This window comes from Cryptosporidium bovis, assembly GCF_009768925.1.
Source record: "Cryptosporidium bovis isolate 45015 chromosome Unknown contig_21, whole genome shotgun sequence".
Taxonomy (NCBI): Eukaryota; Apicomplexa; class Conoidasida; order Eucoccidiorida; family Cryptosporidiidae; genus Cryptosporidium; species Cryptosporidium bovis.
Window position 1 is genome coordinate 302,255 of NW_027125023.1, and position 24,163 is coordinate 326,417.

A 24,163-nucleotide genomic window follows, 5' to 3' on the forward strand; every position below is an offset into this window, starting at 1 on the left:
TAAATTGTATGTCCTTGTTTTTGTGTTACACAAGTAAATTGTCGAGGAGAAAGCAATGAATCTCTAAAAAACTACAGATAATGCTATTACGAGCTAAGCAACTACTAGACTTCTATTATCAATTATAATCCTGTTAGATTCAAACTGTGTATTTTTAGTGGGAAACGTAAATTGTTGAACTACATTTTACTCGTTAATTTCCTTTCCGATACATTTAAAAGAAGTCCAAAATATTTTAGTTAAATATTGGTGTAATAATAAAACAAATGTTGGCGCCGCATTGTGAATGTCATATAGGAGATAAAGGCAGGAGTAAAAAGTGTAAAGAGTGTAAAATAATGATAAAATGGATTTTAGTGACATTTATGATGAGTTTGGAAACTATATTGGGAAATGTGAGGATTCAGACGAGGACTTTAATAAATTAGAGGAGGAAAGTGAGCCAGATGTCAACGATATTGATGAAAGTGAATCACATAGCAAATTTAATACACTAAAGCAAAGAAGGTGTGATAATGAAGAAGATGATGATAAAAGTGGTATTTATGGGGATGATTTATCAAATTCGGACAATATATCTGATATAAGCATGGAAATAGACAAGGGAACAAGATTTGAAAATTCAAGCAATAATAATTTGGGGTTGGATTTAAATACAATTACGGACGGTAAAAATGACTATAATACTGGAAGCGAAATAGTACTGCATGAGGATAAGGAATATTACCCGGATGCCTCTCAAGTTTATGGAGAGGATGTGAAAATATTAGTTGAAGAGGAGGATCAACAACACATAGATATTCCATTAATATCACCTCCGAAAATAAATAAGTTTGATCTTGTAGAAAAGAACTTGAACAAAATGGAAATAAATTTTTCATTTGAATTTTTAAGAGATTTAATGAATAACTTAGATTTTATAAGGAATGTATCTGTAATAGGTGATTTACACTATGGTAAATCAACTCTAATAGATATGTTAATCAAAGGCACTCACTCATACGTAAATAGTGCTAAAACCAACTCCAAAGGTAAAGATGAGACTAATTCAAAAAAAAAAATAAAACTTCCTGAAAGGTATACAGACAACAGAAAGGATGAGCAAGATAGAGGAATAAGTATAAAATCAAGTCCAATATCATTGGTAATGCAGAATACGCGAGGAAAGTCATATTTGCTGAATATAATGGACACTCCTGGACATGTTAACTTTGTTGATGAGGTTTGTTCATCAATTAGAATTTCAGATGGAATTTTATTACTTGTTGATTGTATAATAGGAGTGACCAAACATATAGAAAGACTAGTGTATTACTGTCTATCAGAAAAAAAAAAGATGTTATTGATTATTAGTCAGATAGATAGATTTGTGCTAGAAGCGAGACTTCCTCCATACGATTGTTACTTTAAAATCAATTCAATAATAGAATATTTGAATAATACCATAAAGGACTACTATAATACATATTGCAATAGAGATGACTTTGAATTAGATGACATCTCTTTTAGTCCTTTAAAAGGGAATGTTGGTTTCTCGTCTGGGAAATACGGTTTCTTTTTTACCACTAACTCTTTTGCAAGAATATATCTCAAAAAAGCAGGTGTAGTTGATAATTACATATTAAGAGAAGAATCAAAGAAGTTTTCGGACAGACTATGGGGTGATGTTTATTTTAATGAGGAAAATAACACATTTGAAATGAACAATGATTCCTCTAATAAGATAGGTAAAAGGAAAAGATCATTTGTACAGTTTATTTTAGAACCAATGTACAAATTAATATTATATTCAGTATCTGAAGAAAATATCGATTTGGAAGTTTTTTTAAAAACTGTTGGAATATATTTGACTAAAAAAGAACAATTTTTAAATATAAAAGAAAGACTAGAAATAGTATGCAGAAAATTTTTCTGTAGTCTTGGTTCATTTGTTGATTTTGTGACGGAAAACATCCCTAATCCGAAAATCGCAGCTAGGGAAATTGCAGATAGATATTATACGGGGCCTTTAAATGATTACTACTCAGAATGTGTGAGGGAAATATACAAGGATAATTGCCCGTGTATACTGTTTATTGTTAAGCAATATCATGCAGAAGACCTCGAAAATTTTTATTCTTTTGGTAGAATATACTCGGGCAGGCTTAAAAAAGGAGATAAGGTTATGGTACTTGGAGAGTCTTATTCACCTGAGGAGGACCCTGATGACTTTGCATATAGAATAATTGATAATATATGGATCTACCAAAGCAGATATAAGATTGAGGTAAACCAAGCATCTGCAGGAAATTGGGTTCTTATTTCAGGTTTAAATAACTTGATTACAAACTCAGCAACTGTTGTGTCATGTAACTTAAATTCAGACAGTAAATCAAGAAAAGACAATATATACAACTTTAGTAAAATAAAATATATAAATAATAGTGTTATTAAAGTAGCAATAGAACCACACAACCCATCAGAACTTCCTAAAATGCTTCAGGGACTTAAAGGAATTAACAAAACTTATAATATATCCAAAACGAAGGTTGAGGAAAATGGTGAACACGTCATTTTTGGTACTGGTGAATTACACTTGGATTGTATTATGCATGATTTAAGATGTTTATACGGAAATCTAGATGTTAAAGTGTCAGATCCAATGGTTCAATTTTGTGAAACAGTAATGGATTCGTCTGTAATTAAGTGTTATGGTGAGTCAAATAACAATCTAAATAAGATTTACATTGTTGCAGAACCTCTTGAAAAAGGTATTACAGACGATCTAGAAAGTGGTATAATGAAGATAGATACTAAATTCAATTTAAATTCAAATAACAGTGAAAAACATTATTCAAATGTTCTGATGGAAAAATATGGTTGGGACAAACTTTCAGTTAAGTCTCTTTGGGCTTTTGGACCGGATAATTTATCACCAAGTAACGTATTAATTGACGATACTATATCAATAAGAACAGATAAAAAATTACTTTATGATGTCAAGGATGATATTATACAGGGTTTTAATTGGTCGGTTAGAGAAGGGCCTTTATTGGAAGAAGGCGTGAGGAATGTTAAATTTAAGATTTTGGACATTAGTTTAGCTCCAGACAAAATAAGTAGAGGAACTGGACAAATAGTGCCTGCAACTAGGAGAGCCTGCTACACATCCATGTTTTTAGCTTCACCTAAGATAATGGAACCTATTTATTTAGTTGAAATTATTTGTCCTTCAGATATGGAGGAATATATAAACAATGTTATTTCTAGAAGACGTGGTTATTCTGGAAAAGAAATACCAATACCAGGTTCACCGTTGGTTACTATCTTAGCTTTTATACCTGCTATTGAGTCATTTGGATTTGAGACAGATTTAAGAATACATACTAGTGGTCAGGCATTCTGCACAAGTTGCTTCGATCATTGGGCCATTGTTCCAGGAAATCCCCTAGACAGAAATATCGTATTAAAACCTCTGGAGAGGTCACCTATTCCCCACTTGGCCAGAGAATTTCTCCTAAAGACAAGAAGAAGAAAAGGAATAAGCGATGATGTTAATATACATAATTTTATTACATCTCCAGATATAATTAAGGCTTTGAACTACAAAGTCGCGTAGACGGTAATATTACTAACACCCATCCTAGGACTTTTTTTTGTATTTTGTGTAGTTAGTTATTAGGAAATATAAAAAACAATGAAATTTAGGGAAAAACGAAGCAGTATTTTTCACATAAATATAAAGATATTAAATTTTAGGAATTCTAGTTTGTTCTGAAATACTACTACTTCCACTTGTTAATATTTTACCTCGGCTGACATTACAATTGTTTTCATTACTGCATCAAATCGATGCTGAGTAATCTCGCCAGTATATATATAAGTGACATAGTAAATTTCAATAATAAGACTTAATGAACCAACTTTTGAGTATATAGTAGACACGAATGGACATTCCCATTATGCAATATATACTCGAAAATAAACCAAAAATCGAAACAATAGTACCTAGATACCACTCGTTTAATTAAAGCTCACCATTCTACTCATATGATCTTATGATATCTGAGTCACCTGGATCAGTAACCGTCATGCAACTAACTCTAAATAATTTACCACAAGATGTACCTAATTCGTTATTTCCACCTTGGAAGTGATGTACACCTATTTTAGAGAGCATTGCATAGTACTCTATTTCAGATCTTCTCAGTGGTGGGCAGTTACTTGATATTATAACCAAACGAGCAGTACCGTTTCTAATTGATTTCACTGTTGATTTATAGCCGAGGCAAACTTTACCACTTTTCATGACAAGTTGCAAGCGACTCGTCATACCTTCGGTCTTACCCTTTGATGAACTTTTCTTCACCATCTTAGATACCTTTTATAATAACTTCAGATAGATAAATGTCCTAATTACTTGAAAACAAGCACTTGTTTCAAAAAGAAAACTCCCTGAAAACACTTATTTTGTCTAAATAATTTTCGGCGGTAAATTATTTCTAAACTATTTATCAAATCCATTATTTACTAATGTATTCGTTTTTTAATTGTTAATCAAATTTAGGCTCTATATTAGTTAATCATTTATTAGTTATTGTACGATTACTGCTTATTTATTATTATTGAGACGCCAATCATTATTATTAATCTATTACTAGTTACCCGCCGAAACGTGTCTTTTGTTGAGCGGGCTTTATTTGGAAAGTAGTAATTACAAAAAAAATTAGTGGCACTAATTACATGCAAACTACACACAGAAATAGCTTTGTTTTTTTTTTTGACATTCTTTTTTAATTAATCAATTAAACAATCATATATACGGGTAAATACTAAGTTTACTTTGGTTTTGTGTTAATTCGATTTTTTTAATAGAATTGTTAGCCATTTTTTCCAAATAGTTAGCCACAAAGATAAGGTTTAGTAATTGGGAAATTTCCATGGGATTAGGAAGTAATAAGGTATTAATTAGTTTGTTTGCATGTTTTGAAAGAGTCATATGGGATTTAATTAATTAAACAAGTCATAAATAATAACAATAGACATATAGTAGTGGAAAAAAATGTTAGATAATTCAAGTATTGAAGATAACGACAATGCAAATAGCGGATGTTCAAAGGAAAATAACGGTTGTATTTTGATTAGTTCGGATAAAATTAGCAATGATAATAAAATTCACTGTGAAGATGATAATAATGAAATAAAAAGAGCACTTGAAAGATGTAGAATAAAAGTATCATCTGCGGGGGTATATGAGTCAGTTCCATTAATAAGAGAAAATATAGATGCAAAGTTTGGAGAGGTGAATATACACAATATAGAGAAAAATACAGTATTTGAGGTACTTCCAAGAAGTGAATCAAATGCAGATGCAAAATATGATAAACATGTAGAAAGAGAAAAAAATGAGAAGGTAATTTATGAATCATTACCTATAGAAAGTTCAAATGCAGACTATAAATATAATGAAAAGGTAGAGTTGATCCAAAATAAGGTGGTTTATGAAGCTTTACCAAATTTGAAAAGTATCGTTTACAATGAGGATGAAATAGTTTCTAATATTAATGTTAGTGAAATTGTAAGGGAAAAAGAATTAATTACAAGCACAGATAAAAATAATAATAATGATCTATATGATAGTTGTTTGTCAATAAATAATATGAATATAAACAATGAGGACTCGGTTTTACCACCATCTGAGGCATCATTAACAATATTTGAAAATCTACCAAAAAAAATAAAGGATAGTGACGAAACTATACCAAAAAAAGATGAATATGAAAATAGTCAAACAATATTTGAGACTGCCACGTTATCCAAAACAAACAGCTATAATATATTGGATAATTTAATAACAGCAGGTGATGAATTACATACTAGTAATGAAATCAGTGAAATGAAAAGTTCTATAGGGAGTGTTGATATGGTATATTTAATTAATGAAGATAAAGGCAACAATAGCAATAACGATAATAATGAACTCATCAGAGAACCGGTTGCAGATTATGGTTATAGAAAGAAGATAGAAACAAAAGAGCAAGAAAAATCAGTATATGAGTCAATTCCGATAAAGGAATCAAACGCAGATGTTAGTTACAATAAAAAGTCAGAAAATATTAAGCAGGAAAAATCAACTTATGAATCAATACCTACTAAAGAGTCTGGTGCAGATGTTAGTTATGACACAAAATTAGTTCATATACAAGAAAAATCAGTATATGAATCGATACCTGCAAAAAAATCAACTGCAGATGTTAGTTACAATAAAAAGTCAGAAAATGTTAAGCAGGAAAAATCAACTTATGAATCAATACCAGTGAAGGAATCAACTGCGGATGTTAGTTACAATAGGAAAGTGCAGACAAATAAACAAGAGAGATCAACTTACGAATCTATACCTAACAGAGAATCCAATGCAGATGTTAAATATGATTCAAAAATTATTCATATACAAGAAAAATCAGTATATGAGTCAGAACCAGTTAATGGGTCCTTTGCAGATGCAAGGCATGATTCGAAAGTGGGACTAAATACAGAAGAAAAATCAGTATTCGAATCAATACCAAAGAAAGAGTCAAATGCTGATACAAGATATAATTCAAAAATTATTCATATACAAGAAAAGTCAGTATATGAATCAGAACCTGTTAATGGGTCCTTTGCAGATGTAAGGCATGATTCGAAAGTGGGATTAGATACGGAAGGAAAATCAGTATTTGAATCAATACCCAAAAAAGAGTCAAATGCAGATGTCAGTTATAATTCGAAAATTACCCATGTACAAGAAAAGTCAGTATATGAGTCAGAACCCGTTAATGGGTCCTTTGCAGATGCAAGACATGATTCAAAAATTATTCATACACAAGAAAAGTCAGTATATGAGTCAGAACCCGTTAATGGGTCCTTTGCAGATGTAAGGCATGATTCGAAAGTGGGACTAAATACAGAAGAAAAATCAGTATTCGAATCAATACCAAAGAAAGAGTCAAATGCTGATACAAGATATAATTCAAAAATTATTCATATACAAGAAAAGTCAGTATATGAATCAGAACCTGCTAATGGGTCCTTTGCAGATGCAAGGCATGATTCGAAAGTGGGACTAAATACAGAAGAAAAATCAGTATTCGAATCAATACCAAAGAAAGGGTCAAATGCAGATGTCAGTTATAATTCGGAAATTACTCATATACAAGAGAAATCAGTGTATGAATCAGAACCAAACAAAGAATTAAATGTAGATGCAAGACATGACTCGAACATTATTACTGTACAGGAAGAGTCAGTATATGAATCAAACCCGTCGTCCGGAATGGGAATAGATGCTAGATTCACTGATGAAATAAGAAACCAAGAAGAAAAAGCCGTTTTTGTCTCACTTCCGAGAGCAAGTGCAGTGACAGATGCTAGTTATTATTTGGATAATGAATGTAAACAAGAAAAAACGGTATTTGAGTCAATGCCGAGCGACAGTATAAAAATAGATGCAAGATCGTCAGATGCGATAGATCAAGATGGTGTGAGAGCAATGGGATTAAAGTTTGAAAGGACAATATATGAGTCGCAGCCAAGTGAGTCATATGCTGATGCAAAAAGCGGTGAATAAATTTAGGTGGTAAAGATATTTCGCGCCTAATAGCATTGATTTTGACATGATTATATCTATTCGAAAATAGTGGTGACTAAATTGTCTAATAGTAAAAAGCTACATTGAAGCTCACTTAGATGTATATTTTACCACAATCTTTACTATTGTTTATCACAAATTGTGCTAAATTGTCACTTCATTTTTTTTACTTATTGTTTATAGTATAAGAAATTTGACTAATAGTTTTCGGATCATGAATAATATCATTGCTGTTATCACTGGTGTCAATTTGAATAACTTGTTTCATTGCTAAAGAAGCTTCATACTGAAGCCTGACTGGCTCTTTATTAATATGCAAGTACAAAAGATAAGAGGAAATATCGGAGTCGGCTTTTTGTTCAGTTTTGTCCCCACCTGGTTTTTGAATCTTGCTCACGGCGTGGACAGTTGTGTAATCAAGTTTACCTTGAGAATCAATGTTTGGCCAGACAACAGCAAACCCTTTTTTTGGTTTAATTCTAATTCCAGCGTAAGGAAAGTCGAGCTCACCACCATTTTCCACATCCGAAAGGAATACAGCGATTGTGTGTGTTCTAGTATCACCATCATGATGTTCTTTAATGTAGTCGTTGACTGAGTACTTATGTACCAAGATGGGTTCCATATGTTGCGTATTTGAATCGACTAAAAGTCCAAGTCTGCCTTCTATTTCTTTTATTAAACTAGTTTCTTCCGGATTTATACAAGCCGTAGTTGATCTACAAAATTCATCATCCATGTCCTCTTCTGTTTTACACCCTTCGTTAGTATTACAGTTATTATCGTCCCCCTCACTGGGAGAATTAGGTTTTTCACTATTTCTCGAAATTGAGACTTTTGATGCTTCTAAGCGATCTCTTATAAGTTCTATGATATTATCACACTCTTCAAATGTAAGTGCATTTGGAACCACAAATATCTCTGGGTTTACCTTGCTTGCCACTATCCTTTGTAATATACTCGGCTTCTTACTTTTTGAAAGTAAATCACCACCATTATAACTTGAGTCTATCGTAGCTTGAATACCGTGTTGTCTTAATAACTGAGCTGCTGCTGATAACTGATTATTCACATAATTTTCTTGGTATTGTTTAATCATTGCATCCACATTAGACATATTGCCTGTAATTGATTGTTGCATAAGGTTTGATGTTACGCTTTGCAATAACTTTGCGTTTGCATCTTCACCTGTAACACCAATTCCTCCTCCGAATCCAGGTATCCCTCCCAAAATTCCGGGTGCTGCTCCAATTCCACCCGAAATTTGTCCAAATCCTTGTGCAGTCCCAGGTACTTGCAACCCCGCTGTTACTCCTGTTGTCGGAACTAAATTGGGATTACCCAAAAAGGCTGCTAATTGTGGCGTAAGTTGGCTCTGAGTTGCAGAGGGAACTGCTGTTCCAGGGATAGAATTGTTTTGGGCATCAATTAATCTGTCGTGCTGGCCTTCCGTATTATTTAAACCCCCTGTTAGACCACCCTCTCCCTTGGTAAGATCACTCGATATTTGCTTATCTTGATTTTGTTGCATTTGAGAAAGTGCTAGAGCTATCTTTTGCTTTTGCATCCAAGCTGCCAAGTTTAAATCTTGCCCTTGAATACCACACAAATTAGGCACCCCTGCTTGCATGTTTGGAAATTGAATTGGCTGTAATGTCGGTTTTTGAACATTTAAACCTAGAGATGCTAGAATATTAGGATCTAGTGCTCCAACAGGAGGTACCAAAGCACTTCCAGAATTTTTCATCATTGTATCTATGGTATTTGTTTCATTGATACCCGGTACTTGAGTTCCAAATACTGTAGTTCCCAATCCCGTAGTTCCAAGTCCATTAACGCCTAACCCATTATTTTGACCCTTCGTATCATTAAGTCTCATTTTTGCCATAAATTGTTGAATTTGTTCCAGATTCATTGCAGATAACGGAAATTGAGAAGTCGGCACTGATCCATTTGAATATGCAGTTTGATTTGAAGTCGGTTGTTGCATGTTATCTAGTGGCTGCTGAGTCAAATTAGTGTCAGAAATAGGAACCATGTTAATGTATGTATTTACTACCTTTGGTTCTGGGGGTGTTACTCCCTTAATAACGTTTTTGGTCTTGTCATTAATATTTGACGAATTTTCAGACATTTTTTCACCGTCTCAGCAATTACTAATTGTTATATTAATTTACCTTACCAATAAAACCAAAAATAAATACTATGGTGGTTGTGAAATACTAGAGTTAACTATATACTTTCCAATTACTATTAATATTAATTAATTTCTATATGGAAAAAGGTAGAGAAAGAAACTAAGAAACAAATGACACTATACTTTCTTTCAGTTTCACACACTTCCTTTGTCTCTCTCTCTCTGTATATATAAGTTGAGTTGGAGTCAAATTTTAAATGGAAAACAATTAGCCACACAAAAATCTTAAATTGGAATATCTCAAGTACTATTTCTTTTGGTAAATCTCAAATTATTGTGTTTAAGTAATCAGTAAAACAATAATTACGCAATCCTTTTTTACTCCAGGTATAAAAAAGTTCAACTTATTGTTAATACCTGATTTTTTTTATTTTACTCAAATTTAAAAGTTTGATGCTTTAGTTTACACTTTTGATTACAATCTATCGTTAACATGGATACCACCCCTCAATATCATAAATAATGTTACATAAGCGCCAATTGGATCAGCTTTAAATAAAAACAAACTCAACACCTCGGAAAAAAATGATAAAATAAGATATTAATGTATTTCATATTTAGAGATAATAACGCTATTTTCCTAAATCTAATGTTTTCTAATATAATGAATTTTTCTAGACGCGAATGAAAAACTATAACAAAAGTGTTGGCCTTTAACTAATATAATTCTAGTATTCGCATTTGTGTGTATAGTATTTATTTATCTTACAAATTGTCTATTATCGTCTTTGTCTCTAACGCCATATGGATTAGATGCAGAGAACTTGTGTCCTGATTTAAAATATGGATTACTAGACTTTATCTTTGATGACTTATTACCAGAATTATTCCTAGATGATTTTCCACCAGATTTAAGATTGAGGTCTACTTTAGGAGGAGTGTTAAAGCCAAAGCTGACAGCAATTTGCTGCAAATCGAGTGAGTACACATTAAAGGCGTCCTTAAGAGCATGCGATGCATAAGAATGTAGATAAGCTCTATATGCATCTCTAGCTGAGCAGTGTAAATGGTAGTTTTTTTCAATGAGTCTTTCAAGCTGATTTTGAACATTTGCAACTTTATTTTTACAGAACATATATTCATTTAAAGGTATCTTCATGTTTTTCAAATACTGCAGAAATGATATTTCCTCCGGTAGTAAAAACAGCAAGGCCTTTCCAGTACCATTAGCACCACGCGCAGTTCTACCGACTCTATGAATATATTCCCTGGGATCGTCTGGTGGATCATATTGAATAATCCAATCTACATTTGGAATGTCTAATCCCCTGGCAGCAACGTCAGTACACAATAACAAACCCTTTTTAGATGAACAAAAGTCATAGTATGTTTGCATTCTAGACGTTTGTTTTTTTTTTCCATGTATAGATGAACACTCCAAATCAACATAATTAAATAATTCCTCATGAAATTTTGTTGACATACAACTGCTGAAAAATACCATCATTTTCTTGTCTCTATTCTTTTTTAAGAATGTATATAACAACAAAAACCTTTGATTTGCTGGAGCAACTACGTATCCCTGTTCAAGGCCACTTACTGTTGCTACAGAAGATGTTTTAGTTTCAATTAAAACCGGATTCTTAAGTGAAAGTCTAACTAAGTCAGTGACTTTTGTCGTCTGTGTTGCTGAAAATAAGGAAGTTTGTCTTTCTTTAGGCAGCAACTTAATTATTTGATTCATTTCTTCCTCAAAACCTATTTCAAGTATTCTATCCGCTTCATCAATAACTAAACTAAGTAAGTTCTTATATAAAAATTGTTTCGTATTCTGCAAGTGATCTAAAAGTCTTCCTGGTGTTGCGACCAATATATTAATACCTTTAGAAAGTTTTTCTGCCTCCGTTCTTCTATTAGCTCCTCCCATTATCAGTCCGTGTGTTTGCGGAAGATATTTGCAAAGTTCACGGCATACTTCATATATTTGTAAACTCAGTTCCCTCGTAGGAGATATTATTATAACTCCTGTGCCATTCCTAGGGAGGAATTCAACTTTGTACAACAAATTTGCAGCTGGTATTAGAAATGCTAAAGTCTTTCCTGAACCGGTTTTTGCTGCTCCCAAAACATCTTTACCACACAATATCTTTGGTATTGATCTTGCTTGTATCTCTGTCATTGTTTCCATTCCCATTTCTTTTAGCGACTTTTTTAACTGATCACATATATTAGCTGATTCAAATTTTACGTTGCTAAAATATTCACCTTTGCTGTTTTCATTCTCATTTTTTTCCACCTCAAACTCAACCTTTGATTTGTCATCTTTAGCACTCATTTTGCTAATAATTAAAGTAACACCCTCTTTCTGAAGTGCGAATATCTTAGCTCATATAATAATACAAATAAATTGCTGAATTAATCTTATTATTATTCAAAGCTATTCAAATTTACTCTCTTATTTTTGAATATTGTATTAAATCCGCCAAATCAACTATTCATACAATTAACTCGAAGAATTGACTACACTAGTTAAGATTCAACGCTTTCAAGCAATGTAAGTCTCAATATTCTTTTTTCCCTTTTTATTTGTTCTCCATTGATGTCACCACCTGACTCCACCTGAGCTAAAGGCTCTAAAAAAATACGGCTATGGCGCCATCTAAGTTTTGCTACAAAACAGATATTTTTGTTATTTAAATATACTCGAACTCAATTAAGTATTTTAAAAAGTGTTCATATAAGGCTACAAAGTGAGCTTATTCTTAATTCATATCTGAATTTACTGCGGGTTTTTGTTGTAATATGTTATTATCATTGCTCCAGTGTTGCTTTTCCTTAACTCATTAAATAAATGTATAGATAATAAAATGCTTGCATCAGAACATGACGGTAATGGTACCACTATTATTATGGACAAAGTAACAGAGGTGCAGTCGGTTCATACTAAAACCACGTTTTTCTCACTACTTATTTATTCATCTTATGAGAATTCTAGCGGATACTAATTTGAAACTAGTTAATAATAGAATTCAATTAACACAAACACAACATACTGTTGATGATTTGGCACAAACTTTGGCCCGAAAAATACATTTACATTTTCTAATGTAAAGACCATGCAAAGTTAGTAGATAAAATTTATTTCAACAGTCAGGCGCCAAATCACCAACTAAATGAGACAGATGTCTCAGCAAATTAACTTAGTGTAGTTAGCTTATAAATCAATATTATAAAAGTAATAAATTATATTAATTTGTAAAGGGCAAAGCGGCACACTAATTGATTAATGGTAAATAAATACATTATTTACTATTGAATAGTAAAACAAATAATAGTTAACAACAAGTGAATGGAAATAAGCTGTAGTAATATTTTTAAATAAGCAATTTATGTCTCAATTTGATTAATAATAAATAGTAATGTATATAATATATTGATATTTTCTTTAAACTAAAATAGTATATATGTTGAGACCATAACCCGGTATTTTTTCTTTTTAATATTAATATTGTCATTTCACTTATACACTTGAAGTTTAGGGGACTAACTTTGAGTAAGGAGGAACTAGAAACTCTGTAATTATTTTTTGTTAGTTTTTGGCACAATATGACTACGAGGTAAGTTTGGAATCAACACAATGACTGAAATTATGTATCCAAATGATGGCTTCTGTAAATTTTCTACTTGATTATTTTGACTTTCATTTGGGGATAATGATTTCATTCGTAAGAAAATCAACTAAATTTTATCTCAATGAATAACTACCAATTCCTCTGTCACTATCGTCTCTTTTTTATTTTAGATTTAAGAAGAACAGAAAGAAGAGAGGACATGTCTCTGCAGGTCATGGTCGTGTAGGAAAACATAGGAAGCACCCAGGTGGTCGTGGTGCCTGTGGTGGTATGACACATAAGAGAATTTGGTTCGACAAATACCATCCAGGTTATTTCGGTAAAGTGGGTATGAGATATTTTCACAAGAGAATGAATAAATTACACTGCCCAACTGTAAATGTTGAGAAGCTATGGAATTTAGTCTCAAAGAATACGCTGGAACATTATAAAAATAATGTTGGTAAAACCAATAAGGCTCCAGTTATAGACTGCACTAAATCTGGAATCTTCAAAGTATTGGGAGGTGGTCATCTTCCGAATGTTCCAGTCGTAGTTAGAGCCAGACATTTCTCAAAAAAAGCAGAGAAGAAGATCAAGGAAGCTGGTGGTATTTGTGTGTTGAGTGGTTAGGCAAATTAATTCTATTTTATTCTAAAATAGTACATTGTATATATATATATCTTTACTTCTTATTCAGGAGTAAAAAATGTAAATACATTGTTTACCTTATGATTTTAATAACACACATTACTAACAATAGAGAAAGAAAGAGAATACTAGTTTCTATCGTTTTTTTTCTTTTTTTTTAATTTGCTTTGTATACGAATACTTAATTACTCTTTGTATTAGTAATATAGTAAATAGCAATTCACTTCCTGCAGCGAGTTGCTCGCGGAAGTGAAGAAGCCATTGAGAGAGAATGATTCTTGTTTTCACAGTGGATGTTCGGAGATAAATCAAGTATTTGATTACTTATTTATCAAATTACTTTCTGGTTGCACTTTTCAAACTGAAAATCAACTAATTGAACTTCTCCGACAAACCGTTGGACTTGTCTCGGCAAATTGTAGTCTAATAAGTGACAGTATGTTTGTGACGGATAAATCTTTGGGTTTTTTTATTGTCAGGCTTCCTTTGCATATTCATTGCCTTGATTTTGCTAAAGCATATTTTCATGCATGCATAATTTGCATGCAAATTATAGTTATCTACGCACATTTTAATTTTAGCCGTAGTATACTGTTACTCCCATTGTAGTATGTGCATATATTGTTTTCATTATAGACTTTTGATTTACTTTCATCCAATTACTTCCTGTTGGACCTCATCATACCTGTAATTTTGTTCGAAAATATCGAAAAATTATAGTAAATAAGGGTTTTTAGTTCTAGTTTATAAATTACAGACACCTGCAATGAGACATTTCTAGCTCAAAAACTTAATTGCGAACGACATACCCCGTACCCTATTCGCATTGAGAAAACAAACCAAACAAAACAAGGCACTTATATCATTTTGACGGGAAGTATTATCCAAAGCTTGAACCGAAAGGATTTGCGCTTGGTAATAAAAACTAAAGTTTAGGATAAATCGCAAAGGTGCCAAAAGACGATTTAAAGTAAAATAAAACGTAAACACACAAATTTCAATGTAAATATAGGGGTAAGGATCGCAGAAAACAAACTACAACATCTCATTTCATCTAGTTAACACCTCTCGTACCAATTAACATTATTAACCACTTTGTCATAATACATAATTATATATATTTCACATGATCTATTTATTTTCAAACGAAATATCTAGCGCGAACCTCTAATCCGAGGAAATGGCCATTAGGCGGGAACTATCAGCAAATAATTTTATAAATACAAAATTAAATAAACAAAATAACATTGTTGGTGAATGGTATATCAAATTTGACTTTAAGATTTCCAAATAATTCGGGTGTATGTATAAAAAATATACAAAATAATATATTTGTATATGTATGTTTATGTATATATATATTTAAATATATTACAATATATTTCTACTTGTAAGCTGACAAGTGTTATCAACGGTGAATATTAATATAAATAGGTATATGTTTATATGTTGTGTTGTTTAAATATCAATAATATAAAGACTTTTTAAAGAAAACAGTAAAATAAAAGTCGCTTTCTTTTGAGAGATAGTTTTGTCAAAGGGGCGGATATTGGGAAGAGAGAAGCAAACACACATTGTGAAATTTGCCTATTACGGACATACAATCTATTGCGAGAGATACAACTTTAGAATACAACAGAGTTTATCAATTTAAATCACTTACATACTGTAACAAAACTATTGGAGTTTTGTTTGTTAAATTAAGCAATATTCAACATTCAATTTAATTGGTATAATAATACGAAAACAAGTGGGTGGTTTTCCCCTTTTAATTAATTACAAATAAAGCAAGAAAATAATATATAAACGTACGATTCTGTATTGATAATCTAGCAAGATTTATTTCTTTTTATGTGAAAAGAAGTTAATCAAATAACTATAAGAATAACATATATATAGTGCATAGTATTTCACTCGAATACATTTATTTATATATGAAAATAGTACTACTTCGCATATAATGCAAACATTCATTTAAAATAAAATAGATTATTAAGTTTCAAATTGAGTGGTTTTAAGAAAAGGTATTGACTGGGTAACAATATATTTATATAACATATATGTAAATTGCATCAAGTATATTAAAGTAACTGTCAAGTATTTCATATATATTAACTTATAATAGCGAATTAGATATAAAAAATGCATTCGACAAATGGAAATGTGTATAACAGACAAAAGTCCTATGGCACAATCCCAAATCATGTATATGGAGTTTCTTCTGGGCTTTCGATGCAGACCGTTCAAGATATGGCAGGGGTGTCTGGAGCCTATATGAACTTCAACACGTTCTCATCCAAAGAAAACTCTGAACCCATAATGTTTGATTCAAAGAAGTCCTTTTTTAACAGTGTGAAATACAGAAGATTTAAGAAGAGATATGCCAGTCTTTTGGGTTTGGTTGTGGTAATTTGTTTTTTAGGTGGAGTTTACTGGATACTACATTCTAGGAGACACCATCATAGTTATAGGGATAACAATGCAACTGCAATTAATAAATCAAATGGCAATGTGTATGAAGACGAGGCACTAAGAATAACAAGCGATAATATTAATGAACAATTTATGAATAAACACCATGAACATATACATAGTTCCGATTATGACATACAAGGAAATGACTGGTCCGATTTTGAGGAGGATTGGCTGGATGAGCACGACTTTTACGAGGAGGAGATAGATGATATTGAAGATGTTGAACATAATAGATCACACTACGCTAAATTAATCAATGAAGTGGACTCACCTAAACAAGTAGAAGATTCTTCAACGAGTGATAAACCATTAATTAGTACTGATAATAATCAATTACCTTCTGAAGTTAAAGGTGAAATACCACCCAAACCATTGTCTGAAGCTCATGTATATGACGATTCTGTAGTTTATTTTCCGAAAACCATTCACCTACTTGGAAGAGTTGGTAGCAATTCTGAAGTCAATGGTAAATATACTATTATGATGCATCCTTATCACGAAGAAAGTCCTTGGGTACATGCAGGTAGACTTATATGGTATAAAATAGGAAAAGGAAATATTGGTAATCACTATATATTTTACGAAAAAAAATTACACAATTGGGTTATAACTAATAAATTTGATTTACTTTCTCCCGATCCCATTGCCTTTTTACCTGACCATGGAGTAATGCCAGTTAAAGGGGTGGGAAAACATGGATGTAAAGCGCAACATTATTGGTACTTTAGGGAAAAAAATGATGACAATACACATAGACTTGTAATGGACAGATCAGTTTTAGTTACAGATGATGGCATTCTCATTGATTCAATATCCCCTGATCATGGTGAAAACAAAAATCACGCTAATTTGAATTCTGGTTCATCTACCAATCAAGAAGTTATTGGTTTAAGGCTTCACAAGAACCAAATACACATTGATCATAAATACCACAGCAGCTCATACTCGTCTAATGACCCCCATGGAAAACACAATGAAATTGAAGATCCATATAACCGAATTGTAAATCAATAATTATATAACATGTTTTGTCTATAGACTGTTCATAATATGGAGAAGTATTTATTAATTTATTTTATCTTCCCTTATATTAACGAATTTCTTTTGATGTTTTGACTAAATTATATGAATTTTAATTTTTTATACATATAGTAATGTTATTAATATATATAAATATATATATATCCAATATCAGTCTATATATATGCATTTGTGTGGTGAAATTAATAAAAAAAAGAACCATTAGTTTATCTAACCGTTTATATTTACTACTCGTTTTTACATATTTTTGAATACAGTATCACCTCTAAATGTACATTTAGTATTCAAAACCTCTATACAACCATGGTGATTTGCGTGCGATGCAATCCTGTTTGTAAGCAAAGTAATATTTACATCATCAAAGTTGGAGTGAATAAAATAGTGGTAAGATGAGAAACTACATCACAGCAAACTGTTGTAAGCATATATACAAGGTGTTTCACAATATTATTGGCAGTGCAATGATATGTTTGTTCCTAAATTAATAACCACATAGTTTTAAGTAGAACACAAACAGCGTAAAAGCAATAATCTACTAATTAACGTTTTATTATTTCATTTTTTATCTATAAAAGCTTTTTTTCCTAATTTACTTGAAATGAAGTGTGTATTTGTTCGGTTTCCTTTTTATTATATCCAAAACCTATAACTAACTTTGAAATCCGACTTTTTTTCTATATTTCAACTCAAAAACTAGATATATATTCAAAACACAAGATATGTACATATTTGAATGCACCAATTAGTCATAATTAGCAACCGGCACCAATTAATAGATTTAAAAACTTAATTGCCTGGCTACAAGCAAATGAGTCTGGTGTCTTATCTGAAGGAATAATTAAAAATTCACCATTTTCATCCTTAACGAAACCGCAAGATATAAGTAATTCAAGTGACCCCTCATATTTCAATACCTTTGATTCAAATGTTGGATTACTTAAACGTATTTTTCTATATTTTTCTTCGTATGGGTTACTCAATATATTTGATATGTAAGTTTTAAGTAGTGAAAAACACTTTATTATTCCACTACTATCTGTCGATTTGTACATATTATTCATTTTATTGCAATAATATCCCACCTTTTCTTTATTACCCTTAGGTATGTCTTTTTTCTCCTCTTCAGGATATGGGCAGCCGAATCTTTCCTCCCATTCCATCTTTAATAAATTTAACTGTCTTTGTCTTTCTTTTTCATGAAAGTCTTTTTCTTTAGCTATCATTTCTATATTTCTCTTCCTCTCGGATTCTTCCATTTTCCTTTGTGCCTCTAATAATTGTTTTGTAGATGCTATTCTTCTTCTTTCTTTTTCTATCTCCTCCTCCTTCTCCTTATTAATGCGAATCTCACGAGCTTTTTTTTGTAATTCTTTTGCCTTCTCCAATATCTCCTCGTCTGTTAATTTTGCAGTATCCACTTTATTTTCAAATTCACCTTCCTTATCTGGTGACGCCACAACCTCTACAATTGCATCCTTCAATGATGGGTCATTACTATTTTCCTCTATCCATGTTATTGCATTTTCGAGTCCTGAATTTCTAGTAAAAAATAGTGATTTTTCAGATTCCACCTCCCCAAAACCCATTGATAATAAAGAATTTAGATATTCCTTATTTACGTACTCTTTTATTTCCTTACAATTAACATTATTATCCAATTTTCCTTCAAAAGTATCTTTTTTATTCTCATCTTGAAATGAACTCATGTTAATTCAGATATTCGGTGTAGCTTGTTAATATATTAATAAATATTTGGTTTTAGTAAAATATTAACAGGTAGTAAATTGAACCAGTGGTTTACCCCTTTACCTATTTGATTTATGTACTATTTTATACTGCTATTGATTGTACTGGTCAAAAAAAATCGAAAATGCCTTTTTTAGTTTAAATTCTTTTTTACCTCAAATTTTTCAATTTATTTTTTTTCTGCTTACGTGTCCTTTTTACCGGCATGTAAAATAATTAAAAAATATAGTACCGGTTTCCCCACTCTCAAAATGCAATTAAAATAAAAATAACAAAGATTTAAAAATAGTTTAAACTGTATATAAAGAACGGAAATAAAAGTAAAATTTATTATTTTGTAAGATGTAATTATACAAAAGGAACAATAAGATACTAATTTGAATATTTACCTATAATTTGATTAGTTTTGAAAGAAAAAAACATCAACGATTCAAAATATACTAAATTATTACAGAGCAATACTTAACTTGAGTATAAATTTGTAGGTATTTGATAAATTATCTTCATTTATTGGTGATATCTATTATGTATAGTGTTACTTCATAATGAATTTAACATTAATCTAAGTTAATATCTTTTAGTTTTAATAGTACTAATTCGTGTAAATAAAGGTTATGGTGAGATTATCAATATACCAAAAGAACAAGGAAAATTACCACAAAAAAGGGGGGGTAAGTTGATTTATATTATCATTATTTAAATTAACATATAATGATGACTAGATTAAGGCACACAAAAGAAGATCAATACTTAACAGTGGTACAAATGGCATAGAAAACTGTTTTCCAAATGAACAAGGCTCAAATGAAAAACTTTCTAGAAAGTCAGTAGGTATTAAAGATAAAATTGATCAAAATAAGAAATATATTTCAGACAGGCTTTCTAACCAACTTTCAAATGAATCGCTAAATCAGCTTTGTAATCAATGTTTAAATTTACTAAGGCAAAATAAGATATCGTCCAAAAATGCATTTGAAATAGTATTAATAGACCACTTGAACGACATTGTAAATGTTAATTCAGATGAGTCATTTGATAGTGATTATAGTCAAAATATAGACAAGATTAACAATGAGACTAAAAATGTTGGAACAAATAGAACTAATTTAAGGAATGGGAATAGTACACACCTTTTAGTTGACAAAAACAAGGATTCTGAATCCAGTGTTGGTGAAGATAATTTCCAAAAATTTCAAAGAGCTGCAGTTACATTAGAAGCTTCCGCAAGAATATATGGTTATAGAGTCGATTCTACATTTGATAATGCGTATAGAATACTTTCAAATATAAAAAGTGGCCAGGCTTTATCTAAAAATATTGATACTGATATGAATGAGGATCAAGACGAGAATGAAATAGATCTCAACGAAGAAAGTAAAGATGGGAACAAAAAAATAAGTAAAAAAGTTAATTTTGACTTGAATTGCAATGACAAAACTAACAGAACATTAGTGTCGAACCGTGACTCAATTACAATTAAAAATTTTGATAAATGCAGGGATATTACTTGTAAACCATACTTTGTAAAGTTATTGGAAAGCGAAATTAGACTAAATAGAACAAGATACGGAATGGAGGAGATAGGAAATATTGGTTCTATGTCATCAACGATGATGAACAATCTAGATTTAAATCAAACAATTAATATTAACGAAGACACAAATAATCATTACGTTTCACTGAAATATAATGTTTCTGGCGATAAAATGATAACTAACAATCAAAGTGACTATTCAAATTATTGTAAATCACTAAAATATCCCCTCAAAGTGAACAAAAAGACTCTTGAATTACTATTATCACCACTAGATAATGACTTTAAAGAAGGTGATGACAATTTTAGGATTTGTCCAGAAATAGATAAGATAATTGATTCAATTCAATATATTTCGAATGAAGATAATATAAAGAATCAAACAAAGGAACTTATTGAATTTAAGTGTTATGAGAAACCTTTTGACTTAAAAATTCAAGATTCGAATCAAAGTATTGTAATTGACACTGCTGAAGATCAGGAATTGAATGCTAAAAATAATGATGTATTAAATAGCGATTGTGACGAGCAAAACATAGATAATCATTTCCAGGAATATATTGAAAATATTTATAATGACTCGGAGGTTAATTTGAAATTGTTTTCAAATCAGGAGAATAACATATATGAAATAAAGAATAATGAAAAAACTCATTTTAACATAGGCGAAGTTCTGGACTACCTGATTAAGAATTCGAAAACAAACAAAATAACTAATGAACGTAAAAAGAGGAATGTTACAAAATTAAATAGTAAGGAAAACAATATATCTAAGATAAATATTGATGACTTTATTAAAACTGGAAACAATGGTTTTAACGGAATTGAATGGGTTAAAAGCCTACCAAAGAATACCACTAATAATTTGTCTTTAGGGCCTAAGAAAAAACAAAAAAATTCTACTGTATGTTTTTCTGGATCTGGAGGTAAAGTGTTTGTTAATCACGAAAACAAAACTAGCAGTATATTCAATTATAATCAAAATCATTTGTTTTGTTTGGCAAATATATCAAATACAAAAGTTAATTTTGAATACCTTCACAAAAGTAACAATGATGAAAATATTGATCAAAATAATTATTTTGTTGAAAATACTAATATTTGTGTAGAAAATAATGCAAATGAATGCTTTAGTCACGTTAACAATCAAAATAATCCATATTCACAGCAAGATAATGCTAACTTCGATTTAATGAATAATCATAATGAAATAGAAGAATTTATATCTGAAGCAAACTCTGGGGGCGACTGTAATATTTCAAACTATGATAATATTGAAAAAAAACATATTATTGTTCCAACAAATAATTTTAATGTTAGTTCTTTATTAGAGAGAAGTTCAAAAACAATTACTATTATTAATGAACAAAATGCGTTTTCACAAAAATTTGGAAAATTTTCTAACTATGTTGACATCGATTTTATTAAGGAAAATATTAAAAAATCAATAGAAATATTAAATTCAAACAACAATACCCTCTCACTTTATAATATAATAAAAACTACGGTAAGTTGATTTATTGACCAAAAATTAAATTCGAAATAACAATATTGTTTTAGAGAACATTGATTTCTGAAACTAGCATCTCTGTTTCACCTGGAATATTTTTCATCTGTGTTTTACATATTTGTAATGAAGAAAGATACTCACTTAGTTATTTGAATAACTCGAATTACCCGGAGAGAATATCTGAACTAGAAGATCATGTCGCTGATGAGTCCTCTTTAGATATTATATTGGAAAAGGAGGAAGATTAAATATATTGTTTGTAGTAAGAATACATGGCTTTAAAAATTTATTGAGAATAACGTTCTATCTTCTTAGTTAATGATATGAATTCCCGACAGAAAACTCGTTCCTTTTTGATTCGGTAGTTAGTATGCACTATACTAAGGTTATCCCGTAACTTGTGTGCGAGTAAAATCGATACACACGAACTGTATAGCAGAAATGCTAAGTATAATCCGGCAGAATAACTTTGTTTGTACCCTAGCTCATTCACAAAATTTACAGAAGGAGAATAAACTAAATTCAAGTCCTATTTCATTCTAGTAGAAAAATTTTTAACACAATTATTGGCGCCAATTTCTTTAAAGTTTTAAATTGGTATAAAAGAGTAACAGTGATAACATTAATAAAAAATTAAACAGAATCATAGAGTAGGTGCAAAAATAATATTTCTTTCCTTTATAATTAAAAGAGGAGCTGTTCTAAGATCTATATATTTGTGACTTACAAGAAGTAAAATACATATTCACATTGGTTAACTACATCAAATGAAATCACTCTTATACCATATATAGGCCTCGATTGGAACAGTAGGGTTATAAGACGGGTATTTCCGTATATAAAGGCAGATTTAAATTACTCAATTTGTTTCATTCTGTACTTGACTATTGTCTGTCGCAAAGATGATGAAGAAATTCTCTCAAGAGAGTATTTCTACTCAAAATCAACTGAAGTCATCAGTTCAAAGATCAGTAAGAGCGAGCATATTATCGCAATACCCACTTTTAGAAGAAGTTATTGATGAAATATTGCCAAAAAAGGGAAACATAGTACTGGCAAAATGCTCGGGGCATATTCAATTTATAGTATTTGAATCAATACCACTCTTTTTTCAACAAAGAGATGGCCCTTGGTTTCCCACACTCCGTTTATTACATAAATATCCAGATATGATGCCCACAATGCAGGTTGATAAAGGAGCCATTAAATATGTATTAAAAGGATCAAATATAATGTGCCCTGGTTTAACTTCTCCTGGTGGAAAAATGGATAATGTTGGACAAAAACAAGTAGTTAAAATAGTTGGAGAAGGTTGCACAAACGCATGTTCTATAGGAATCACTATTATGAGTACAGCAGAGATAGAAGAAATAAACAAAGGAATTTGTATTGAAAATATTCACTACCTTAATGACGGACTATGGCAAGTAAATAAATTTTGACTGAAAAAATTAGTGATAATCCGTGCATTATTAGAAATGTAACACACTACATCAATATATGGTTTTGTGAAAGCCATTACCTTCCATTTAAGTTCACTTTTCACTTTAATGTTTCTCATCTTCCAGTGCTTTTCCGCCTTTGTTTTATTGCGTGTGCCCATATTTGTATTAATTATTATGTACCGGAAAGAGCGGTAATACTTATTGCCCCATAAATCTAGAAGATTATTTCCTCAAAAAGATTACGCCTTCATTGGAAAATGTGTCATTAGCTAACTATTTTTTGTAGGTGGCATAGAAAATTGTATGTATAAAGATTTTAGACTCTTTTATTTGCATTTGTAACTCAGGGAAATTATAATACAAGTTGTTTTTCTCGTTTTCTTGGTCAATGGCAATTGCATGGAGCA

The 24,163-nt window shown here is 30.9% G+C and overlaps 10 protein-coding genes across 10 annotated transcripts; 6 read left to right on the forward strand and 4 right to left on the reverse strand.

Moving 5' to 3' along the window:
* Positions 1-346: 346 nt before the first annotated feature.
* FG379_001280 (uncharacterized protein) lies at positions 347-3,598 on the forward strand (the record flags this gene model as incomplete). Its single annotated transcript, XM_067326883.1, has 1 exon — positions 347-3,598. One exon carries the CDS (start codon positions 347-349, stop codon positions 3,596-3,598), a length of 3,252 nt encoding a protein of 1,083 aa, XP_067183789.1.
* A 423-nt stretch (positions 3,599-4,021) lies between these two features.
* FG379_001281 (uncharacterized protein) lies at positions 4,022-4,351 on the reverse strand (the record flags this gene model as incomplete). Its single annotated transcript, XM_067326884.1, has 1 exon — positions 4,022-4,351. The coding sequence occupies one exon, from the start codon at positions 4,349-4,351 to the stop codon at positions 4,022-4,024; it is 330 nt and encodes a 109-aa protein (XP_067183790.1).
* Positions 4,352-5,041: 690 nt separating this feature from the next.
* On the forward strand, positions 5,042-7,585 carry FG379_001282 (uncharacterized protein; the record flags this gene model as incomplete). Its single annotated transcript, XM_067326885.1, has 1 exon — positions 5,042-7,585. The coding sequence occupies one exon, from the start codon at positions 5,042-5,044 to the stop codon at positions 7,583-7,585; it is 2,544 nt and encodes an 847-aa protein (XP_067183791.1).
* A 187-nt stretch (positions 7,586-7,772) lies between these two features.
* On the reverse strand, positions 7,773-9,740 carry FG379_001283 (prolyl 4-hydroxylase alpha subunit; the record flags this gene model as incomplete). The annotated part of the gene is made up of 1 exon (XM_067326886.1): positions 7,773-9,740. The coding sequence occupies one exon, from the start codon at positions 9,738-9,740 to the stop codon at positions 7,773-7,775; it is 1,968 nt and encodes a 655-aa protein (XP_067183792.1).
* Positions 9,741-10,503: 763 nt separating this feature from the next.
* Positions 10,504-12,078, reverse strand: FG379_001285 (DEAD DEAH box ATP-dependent RNA helicase; the record flags this gene model as incomplete). The annotated part of the gene is made up of 1 exon (XM_067326888.1): positions 10,504-12,078. The coding sequence occupies one exon, from the start codon at positions 12,076-12,078 to the stop codon at positions 10,504-10,506; it is 1,575 nt and encodes a 524-aa protein (XP_067183794.1).
* A 1,271-nt stretch (positions 12,079-13,349) lies between these two features.
* Positions 13,350-13,987, forward strand: FG379_001286 (uncharacterized protein; the record flags this gene model as incomplete). The annotated part of the gene is made up of 2 exons (XM_067326889.1): positions 13,350-13,360; positions 13,546-13,987. The coding sequence occupies 2 exons, from the start codon at positions 13,350-13,352 to the stop codon at positions 13,985-13,987; spliced, it is 453 nt and encodes a 150-aa protein (XP_067183795.1).
* A 2,160-nt stretch (positions 13,988-16,147) lies between these two features.
* Positions 16,148-17,494, forward strand: FG379_001287 (uncharacterized protein; the record flags this gene model as incomplete). Its single annotated transcript, XM_067326890.1, has 1 exon — positions 16,148-17,494. One exon carries the CDS (start codon positions 16,148-16,150, stop codon positions 17,492-17,494), a length of 1,347 nt encoding a protein of 448 aa, XP_067183796.1.
* Positions 17,495-18,273: 779 nt separating this feature from the next.
* FG379_001288 (uncharacterized protein) lies at positions 18,274-19,227 on the reverse strand (the record flags this gene model as incomplete). Its single annotated transcript, XM_067326891.1, has 1 exon — positions 18,274-19,227. The coding sequence occupies one exon, from the start codon at positions 19,225-19,227 to the stop codon at positions 18,274-18,276; it is 954 nt and encodes a 317-aa protein (XP_067183797.1).
* A 654-nt stretch (positions 19,228-19,881) lies between these two features.
* FG379_001289 (uncharacterized protein) lies at positions 19,882-22,559 on the forward strand (the record flags this gene model as incomplete). Its single annotated transcript, XM_067326892.1, has 3 exons — positions 19,882-19,938; positions 19,990-22,308; positions 22,362-22,559. 3 exons carry the CDS (start codon positions 19,882-19,884, stop codon positions 22,557-22,559), a joined length of 2,574 nt encoding a protein of 857 aa, XP_067183798.1.
* A 654-nt stretch (positions 22,560-23,213) lies between these two features.
* Positions 23,214-23,753, forward strand: FG379_001290 (MCT like PUA RNA binding domain containing; the record flags this gene model as incomplete). The annotated part of the gene is made up of 1 exon (XM_067326893.1): positions 23,214-23,753. One exon carries the CDS (start codon positions 23,214-23,216, stop codon positions 23,751-23,753), a length of 540 nt encoding a protein of 179 aa, XP_067183799.1.
* Positions 23,754-24,163: the final 410 nt, after the last annotated feature.